We start from the raw sequence: 9909 nt of genomic DNA, 5'->3' as shown, positions 1-9909 counted from the left end.
AGAAGTATCATAAATTTGGAATAGAATGGGAAGGAACTTATGCTGATATTCTCAACGAAAGTGATGGAATTCAGGAACCATATCACTCCATATCGTTGACTTCATATGTGCAGGACTAAATTCAGTTTTGTTTCTCTTCCACTGCATAATATTTGTCAAGTTCTTGCCGGAGCTTGAGGTACATGTTCCTTAGACCATCAAGAGAATCATCCCTTTGCAAATCCAGACCAGAATTTTTTTGAAGAGAGGAGAGAGCGAGAGTGAGGCTGAGGTGAGATGTCCTCCATGGACCGCCGCCACTGCCTGCCACTCCAGCAGCGGCGCCCAACACCCAATCTCGCCGGCAACCACTCCGACCCCGGCGACAGCCCCTCCTTCCTCACCACCCCCTTCCCTTCCCTTCCCCTATGGCTGCTCCTGCTGTAGATGGCTCCAGCCCTTCGTGCCGGTGGTGGTTCTTGGATCTGCAGTGAGCTCGTTCTCATCAGTGCATCGGACGAGGAATGCATTGACATGAGGATGCAAAACGAGGTGGAAGGGGACGAGGAGACTAACCAGAAGAAAGACAACTGCCAGTCCATCGTCGTCACCGGAGGGGAAAGGAGCTTCTACGCACGGTGGAACTCGGGGATGAGGACGACCCCCGATCTTCGTCGAAAGCGGAGTGCAGGGGTGCTTGGAGGCGTTGAGGTGGCCGTCATCGGAGGAAGGTAGAGGGGCCGCTCTCAGGCTGGGCAGAGGAGATTGGGAGGCATTGCGCCGTCGCCTCTCGGTCGCGTGTGCGCTGGAGGATTTCCTCCCAAAATAGCCCTTAATGGTGCTTGTGCGTTGATGCCTGTAATTAATGTTAATTGATTGAAACGCCGGGAGAAAAACCATTGATTTGCTGGACGAGAAAACCGGGGAGGGACGAGCCTGATGTAGCGTCGGACGGGCGGGATGCGCGACGAAAGGCCTGACGACGAAAGGGTAAGTCGTAGTGGCAGAATAGGGAACACCTTCCTCCTTTTTAAGTAGTGTAGAAATACATGGGGCACACACAAGAACTAGTTCTACATTTGCAAATAGCCTCACAAATTTGCAAAATAGGGTGTACTCGCCTAAAAACTCGTCTTGGGTTTGCAAATATATCCACAATTTTGCAAAACATGGGGTGTAGTGACCCTTAAACTTGTATTTAAGATCACTTTTACTATGAATCGCCCGAGGAATTGAGAGTACTCAGAGTAGCATGCTGCATTGGCAAGTGGCACACGCGTGTGTATGGCTTTTCCGCAGAAATCCCCTCCCCACTTAGGCCTTGTTCGGTTAATCCCCTAGGCAGGTGGATTAGGGTGTATTGGAGTGGATTCAGAGGTATTTTGACTTACTAGGGATTTAAACCACCTCAATACACCTCAATCCCCTTCAAATCAGATGAAACACGGGCCCTCATAGAATTCAGGGTCCTCGCTTCGGTTCCTCAAGTTAAGAGAATGACAAGGAATGGAACGTATGAAGAAGAGAATGCTGGACATACTTATTGGTGACGCCCTCTAAGATTTATGCATACATTTTTGTCGTGCCACATTGTCCTAAAATCTCATTCATTTCTAAGAGAACATCCAACATGATAAGATGGGAGTAAAACCACATCCAAAGTTTCTTAGGTAATCCACCAGAATTCTCACAAACATGGGTTATATATGTCACAAAAAATGTGGTAATCCATTAAAATTCTCGCAAAGTAGGGTAATATAAGTCACAAAAAAACAAAGGCTACATGATCAGGATGAAAGTGTTATTTTTCGATTTGAAATGGGCTAACCCATCTTTTTCTTTTCGAACCATAAATGAGGACTGCATATGATATGAGAAATGAGTTTGTCCCATGTGCGGTTACATGTATGTGTCGTCGATTTGCTGCTTTAAGATTTATGCCACACTGGTCTACCAAGTTTCATCAACTTTCATTCTGTTTAAGTTTGTCCAACCGAATGAAATATAATGACATGCAGTGAACCCATGCATAGGACAATTTCCACCGTCCTTGTGATTCATTAAGAGGAAAAAAGAGTGAATTCAAATTTTTACCCCCTGACTTGTCATTTTTTACACTAATTACCCTATTTAACGATTTTTCATCCAAATTACCTCATTTAGTGAAAGTTTTGCTAGGTTTTACCCCTCTTAAATGTTAGTAGCGTTTGACCGGCCGACAAATCCATGTGGCATGCCACGCACATGGATTTCCTGTTTTTTCCTGCAATGCAGACGACAATGGCGACAACCTCGTGTGCTCAAGTGACAACGAAGGCAGCAAAATTTGGTTCTCTAGTGACTACAACGACGTCATTAGCCTTAGATGCTCAAGCGAGGACGACGGCGGGTGCTCAAACAGGAAGTGGCAGCCGCAAACAGCAGTGATCTGATAGTTGTCAAGCACGGCACCATCGTTGCAATGTTGTACTTGGTGAAGAATGATGGTGGCTCGATGCATGTACTAAATCTAGTACATGTGGTAGATGTTAGATACTTTTGTATATGTTAGATTGTATGAGCACTCATGGATGGGATTATTAATTTTTCGATGATCTCAATATAAGAGATCTCAAGAATGAAGTTGAATTAGATTATCATATTTCACTTGGAGATTGAAAAGAGTGTATGGAATCAAATGAAAAGTCCTTGATACAAAGCTTACAAAACATTTACATGAGTGAACCGCCTGTCAAAACACTCTAAATCTTTAAGAGGGGTAAAAACTGGCAAAACTTTCACTAAATGGGTGATTTGGATGAAAACTTGTTAAATGGGGTAATTAGTGTCACAAATAACAAATTATGGGGTAAAAATGGAACTCACTCAAGAAAAAATGATCAGGGAGAAACCAGGTTTCAGGTTATCGATTACAGGGACATGTCCGATGTTGAAAAAACAACAGGGCTAAATTCTTTTTTTCGCGAAAGCAATACAAGGTATGGGAAATACTAGCCAGTTTGTTACAAAAGCATACAAGGCATGGGATGATCACAGTGTTTTATTCTATTCTCTTCAAAGCAAGTGATTCGTATGAACTTCGGGAAAAATTCGTTGATGAGTGCACGTAGCTATCGAATAACGAATCCACTAGTTTCCACTTTCCACAAGCTCCTAGAAGATCGATGGCATCTATACATAGCAACAAATATTCATGCATGCCCATGCTGGCAGTGCCAGGCAATGGCCACTATAAATAGACATGGCAAGTAGCCTAAGCTAATCAACAACTGTCAAGAGCTAGAAGAAGAAGAAGCTGAAATTGTCAGTTAAGCTAGCTAGCTCCACCCAGTTAGCATGTCGATGATCTCCAGCATGCTGGGCCGGAAGCAGCCGCCGCCGCCGTCACCGCAGCAGCAGCAGCAAGCGGCGGTGCAGAAGACAAACGGCCGGACCGGCAGCGAGGCCGTGGAGCCGATGAGCATCGACATCCTGGAGCCGTTCATGGACGCAATCACGCTGTCGGCGTTCACGGGGCCGGCGCTGGGCCATCCGACGCCGTTCTCGACGGCGAGCATGGACTGGAAGGAGACCCCGACGGCGCACGTGTTCATGGCGGACGTGCCGGGCCTGCGGAAGGAGGAGGTGAAGGTGGAGGTGGAGCAGGAGCGGGTGCTCCGTATCAGCGGGCAGCGCGCCCGCGCCGCCGAGGAGAAGGGCGACCGGTGGCGCCGCGTGGAGCGGAGCGCCGAGCGGTTCGTGCGCACCGTGCGGCTGCCGCCCGACGCCGACACCGACGGCGCCGGGGTGCATGCCTCGATCGACAACGGCGTGCTCACCGTCACCATCCCCAAGGACGACGGAAGGAAGGCCCACGGCAGGATCATCCCCATCACCAACTGATCGATCGACCATGCACCTGTCGACTTAATTAATTACTAGTATGTACGTACTAATTGAGTATCGCTACTACTGCTGATGCTTGATTACTTGCCGCACTGAAGAAAACCGTAAGATGTTGGGGATAGGGCCGAGCAGGGGACATGACAATCTATCTATCTACTAAGCCTCAAATCCTGATTTGTGATTCAGAGACATGCTACACTCTCTTGAGTTAGTTTGTGCCAGTGATATATGTATGTCTTGACGGTGTATGTGGTCTCTCATTTAATTGACTCAGATTTAGCTTGTATCTAGCTAAATTCGAGTCAATTAATTTGGAATTGAGAGAGTATATGTTACATACGCACATACTACTCCTACGTATACCTATAGCTGCGTTCTCTACGAAATTCTAGGGAATTCAGAGACCAATCATGCAGATTCTCAGATCGAGTGGATCTTTAGCTGCTGGTCACCAAGGGAGAACGCGGTCAAGCTCCCCCGCTCCCGTCGCCTCCCCGAGGGCGGCCGGGGCGCCACCACCCACGCCCGCGCGGCCCCTCCTCCTCCTCCCTCCCTCGTCGCCGCCGCCGGCGGGAGCCGCCGGGCAAAGCCCCGGGCGGTGCTGGCGGCGGCGGCCTCCCTCTCCCTCGCGCGCACAGAAGACCCGTCGGGGCGGGCTCGATCTGGCGGCGGTGGAAGGCGCCGGCTCCGGCCACGGCCGTCGCGGCTCCGGCCGCGGTTGGCCGCGCGGTGGTGGGACGTGGGGTGGCTCCTCCGCCCCTGTCCGCCGGTGCTGCTTGGCACGCTGCTGTGGGCGGCCAGATCTGGGCCGGTGATACGTCTCCGACGTATCGATAATTTCTTATGTTCCATGCCATATTATTGATGATACCTACATGTTTTATGCACACTCTATGTCATATTCGTGCATTTTCTGGAACTAACCTATTAACAAGATGCCGAAGTGCCAGTTCCTGTTTTCTGCTGTTTTTGGTTTCGTAAATCCTAGTAACGAAATATTCTCGGAATCGGACGAAATCAAGACCCGGGTTCCTATTTTCACCGGAAGCATCCGAACACCGGGAAGGACCGGAGGGGGCACCGGGCCCCCGGACCATAGGCCGGCGCGGCCCAGGCCCCGGCCGCGCCGCCATATGGTGTGGCCACCCCTTCGACCCTCCCGCGCCGCCTCTTCGCCTATATAAAGCCTCCGTCGCGAAAACCCCGATGCGAAGAACCACGATACGGAAAACCTTCCGGAGCCGCCGCCATCGCGAAGCCAAGATCCGGGGGACAGGAGTCTCTGTTCCGGCACCCTGCCGGAGCGGGGAAGTTCCCCCGGAAGGCTTCTCCATCGACACCGCTGCCATCTCCACCGCCATCTTCATCACCGCTGCTGCTCCCATGAGGAGGGAGTAGTTCTCCATCGAGGCTCGGGGCTGTACCGGTAGCTATGTGGTTCATCTCTCTCCTATGTGCTTCAATACAATAATCTCATGAGCTGCCTTACATGATTGAGATTCATATGATAATGCTTGTAATCTAGATGTCATTATGCTAGTCAAGTGAGTTTTACTTATGTGATCTCCGGAGACTCCTTGTCCCACGTGTGTAAAGGTGACAGTGTGTGCACCGTGTGGGTCTCTTAGGCTAGATTTCACAGAATACTTATTCACTGTTGAATGACACATTGAGGTGCTTATTTATATCTCTTTATGATTGCAATGTGTTTGTATCACAATTTATCTATGTGCTACTCTAGCAATGTTATTAAAGTAGTTTTATTCCTCCTGCACGTGTGCAAAGGTGACAGTGTGTGCACCGTGTTAGTACTTGGTTTATGCTATGATCATGATCTCTTGTAGATTGCGAAGTTAACTATTGCTATGATAATATTGATGTGATCTATTCCTCCTACATATGCATGAAGGTGACAGTGTGCATGCTATGCTAGTACTTGGTTTAGTCTTTTGATCTATCTTACACTAAAGGTTACTAAAATATGAGCATTATTGTGGAGCTTGTTAACTCCGGCATTGAGGGTTCGTGTAATCCTACGCAATGTGTTCATCATCCAACAAAAGTGTAGAGTATGCATTTATCTATTCTGTTATGTGATCAATGTTGAGAGTGTCCACTAGTGAAAGTCTAATCCCTAGGCCTTGTTCCTAAATACGCTATCGCTGCTTGTTTATCGTTTCTACTAGCGTTACTACTCGCTGCGTTACTACTGCTTGTTTACTCGTCCTGGGCAAAGCACTTGTTCAGGTGCCGTTGCTACTACTTATTCATACCACCTGTATTTCACTATCTCTTCGCCGAACTAGTGCACCTATTAGGTGTGTTGGGGACACAAGAGACTTCTTGCTTTGTGGTTGCAGGGTTGCATGAGAGGGATATCTTTGACCTCTTCCTCCCTGAGATCGATAAACCTTGGGTAATCCACTTAAGGGAAACTTGCTGTTGTTCTACAAACCTCTGCTCTTGGAGGCCCAACACTGTCTACAAGAATAGAAGCTCCCGTAGACATCAGCCGGCGGGCCTAGGTCTGGGCCGGGCGGGCCTAGCTGCTCCCACACAGGTGTCTTCCCCATCGGGACCTCCAGCGCGTTCCGGTGTGCTCGCACGGCGGTTGTCGATGGTGGTGTCGGCGCGGCTAGATCCGGTCTCCCGGGTTGGCCGGAGGCCGGATCTGGGCACAGTAGAGGTCCGGCCGGATCCTCTCGATGCGAGGGTGGCACGGGGTGCGCAGCTGTGTGCCCGAGTGCGCCACCTCCGCTGCCTCTCGGCTGGCTGTCTTTCGTCGGCTGTGGGCGGCGTTGCCGGTCGGCTGGGGCGGCGCCCTTGCTAGCTATCTAGGACGTGGTCCTTGGGCCGGCTCGATCCTGCGGCTACTCCGGCGGCTGCGGTCCGTTCTCCCTCCGACCAATTTGGTCGTGCTTGTGCGGGTGTGCTCGCGCGTTGGGGATGGTGCATCGTGGTGCCGCCAATCTAGGGTCTTGGACGTCTAGATCCGGGTTTGGCCGGATTCCGCCGGCCGGCACGTGTTTCCTGCGGATGAATCTAGCTGGGGCTAGCTCATAGCGCGACTTAGGTTGGTGGCGCGGTTGTGATCTCCGCCTTGTTCATTCTACGTCCTCGCGACGGCGTCCGGAATTTCTATCTAGGTTTGGACCTCGGCGATAGTTGCGCATGGCTCTGGCCTGCGCCGGTGACGGCGTCACCTGCGGGTGTCGTTCCCTTGTTGAAGGCATCCCGACGATGGCCCTCCTGATTGAAATGATGGATTTCGTCCCTCCGCCTCAGTCTGCCCCTTGGAGATCTCGCTTCGTGTAAGCTTCTCTAGCAGTGTCTTGTGGAGCACCGTGTGTCCTCTCGTTGGTGTCGCAGCCCTCTTGCAACGTCAGCTTGGCTACTTTTACACGGTTCGATGCAGTAGCTGACTTCCTTCCTAGCGCCTTGGGGGGCTCGGCTAGGTCGGCGTGCGGGTCGCAGGTCGTTGCCGGTGTGTCTATCCCAACGCCGGGGGATGATGTTGTATGTTTGGTCCGGACCTAGCCCGAGCTCCATGGGTGGTGGTTCTCGGGTGCCGGGTGAAAACTTTGCGGGTCTTCGTCTCTGCCGACGACGGTGACGCATTCTTGCGTCATTCACCTTCTTGGGGGCGTCGCCGCAAGACCCCCCTCCTTTGGTTCCTCAAGCTGCGCTAGATGGCCGGCCCGTCGTTGAGTTCCCCTTGTGTGCATTTCTTGGTGCGGTGGAGGTGCGTTGGCGTGGACACGGTCGCGATCGCTCCGGTGCAACAAACGACAAGGCTCCCTCTTCATGGATCAATGGGTGCTTCGGCTTCCCTCTCTGTGTTGTCCTTTGTTGTGATTTGTGGTGTGCGCTTGGTGCGTGTGTGTTGTAACTCTCGGTGTAACTCCTAGCCGGTTGATGGCTTTGTTAATTCAAAGCCGGGCTCATTTCGAGCCTTCCGTCTAATCATGCAGATTCTCGACGATTTTGCCCTAGTTGGGGTGGACATTGCTCGTCTAAATTATGGGATCATCTCCCTAATCCATAAAGTTAAAGGGGCAAACAATGTCAATCAGTTTAGGCCGATAGAACTCATTAATGTGATTTTGAAATATGTTAGAATGCATTACTCCTCTAGCGACATGATCGTCGACCATAGTCAAACCGCTGTTATTAGGGTAGGTTCTTACATGAAGGGGTCTTAGCACTCCACGAAATTTGCCATGAGCTTCAAGTTACAAACTTGGGGGCATACTACTCAAGTCCAACTTCGAGAAGGTGTATGGCAGGAGGAAATCCTGGGAAAGGGTTACTCGGTAGTGATCGTCCATCGTCTGATGCAGCTCGTGTTAAGGGGGCAAATAGTTGTGAATGTCAACGGTGACATCATACCATATTTTCGGAAAGCGAGGGGAGTGTGGCAAGGGTACCCGTTATCTCCCATCCTTTTTGATTTTATGGTTGAATCTTTGGCGGCTATTCTCATCAAAGCCAATGAGTCTAGACTCATGCACGGAGTTGTTTCCCACCTCATTCCCGGGGGAGTGACCCATCTGCAATATGTGGATGATACCGTGGTCCTAATTGAGCCATTGCCTATGGGGGATTGCAAACCTCAAGTTGATCCTTTTTGTGTTTCGAGAGCATGTCATGTCTGAAGATCAATTTCACTAAGAGTGAAGCAGTGCTGACTGGGTCACTCAGCTAAGAAAACTTAGGGGAGCTAATTGTTTGAGTTGCAAACTTGGAAGCCTACCTATGTCGTCTCTAGGCTTACTAATTAGTGAGAAAACAATGTTGATTGGAACTTCTTGACATACAAGGTAGGGCATAGGGTTGACTCCTGGCAGGGACTATTCTTGTGGCTGTCGGTAGACTGGCGCTGACTAACTCCTGTCTCTCGAGCCTTCCGATGTTTGATATGGTACTCTACCTGCTACACGACACTACACATGGGCGCTAAGCAAATCGTGACCCGGCTCCTTTTGGGAAGAGTGGGTGCCAAGAGGAAATACCATATGGTGGAATGAGCCACGATATGTAAGCCACGGGGAGTTTGTGGGCTGAGAATTCTTAATACAAAGTACATGAATATTTCTTGATCAAATGGGTTTGGAAACCACATCGAAACATTGAGAGTCTATGGCAAGGTTTTAAATAGCGCGCTATTTCATTTAGCGAGGACCTTCTCCAAACGCTATGCACGTTATAGCGCGCTATATCGCGTTTTGCAAAAAGACATGCAATTGTTAAGGATTTTAGCAATTAAAACCTTGTCCAACATCGTTCAAAGTAGATTCCCAGGACCAAATTAAAGACACCATATTTTAAGATATACTAATATTATGATTTAAGAGACAAGGAGGCAACAAGAGGTGAAAGCACTCAATCGAAAAGAAGAATGCATGGCTTCATCTACAAATTGGATTATAGCTTGTGCACTACCAATCTAGTCATCTACGGATCAATAGTTCAATACATCTACGCATCTACAAATCAGGATGAGGAGGAGATTCTAGTCATCTCTAACCTGGTGGATGATTTGCCTGCGGCGTCTCCGACATTCGAGCCGGAGGAAGTAGCCGACGGCACCCTGTGGGAGGAAGCAACGGACGCCGACGTCACGCTAGAAACTGCTAAACTGGGATTTAGGCTAGATTTTGCCGTATGAGGTATATGTGCTTAAGATATTTGGTGGGGAAATTGGACTTTTGGGCCGATAGGTTAGCCTGCAGTTTTGGATCTTTGTTTTTTGCAGCCAAAGGTTTTAGCGCCGCTATATGTTATGTGTTTTAGCGCGATTTAGCATGTTATTTCGTGTTTAGCGCTGTAGCGACCATTTTCTGTCAAATGTAGCATGGAGAGTCCAAATTCGCTATTGCGCGCTAAAACCGGCGAAATTGCGCGCTATTTAAAACCTTGGTCTATGGGCATGCCTTATTCGGTCCCAATATTTAGGAAATACTGACATGTTCTTCCAGGTAGTTCCGACACAGGGCTCTAAATTTTAGAATACCATATACAAAATTAAGTGGCAATTCAAAGTGG

General features: G+C 49.5%; 1 protein-coding gene across 1 annotated transcript; it reads left to right on the top strand.

Annotated features, from left to right (window-relative positions):
• The first annotated feature begins 3186 nt into the window (after positions 1-3186).
• LOC124686053 (18.9 kDa heat shock protein-like) lies at positions 3187-4104 on the top strand. Its single transcript, XM_047220057.1, has one exon. The coding sequence runs from the start codon at positions 3316-3318 to the stop codon at positions 3859-3861; it is 546 nt and encodes a 181-aa protein (XP_047076013.1). The 5' UTR covers positions 3187-3315; the 3' UTR covers positions 3862-4104.
• The last annotated feature ends 5805 nt before the right edge of the window (positions 4105-9909 follow it).

The sequence above is a fragment of the Lolium rigidum genome, chromosome 2, assembly GCF_022539505.1.
Source record: "Lolium rigidum isolate FL_2022 chromosome 2, APGP_CSIRO_Lrig_0.1, whole genome shotgun sequence".
NCBI lineage: Eukaryota > Viridiplantae > Streptophyta > Magnoliopsida > Poales > Poaceae > Lolium > Lolium rigidum.
The sequence above is the reverse complement of the archived record's forward strand: the minus strand, read 5'-3'. Positions and strand labels throughout refer to the sequence as shown.

Excerpts from the sequence above, each read along its gene's own strand:
- LOC124686053 (XM_047220057.1), top strand. The coding sequence starts at position 3,316 with ATGTCGATGATCTCCAGCATGCTGGGCCGGAAGCAGCCGCCGCCGCCG.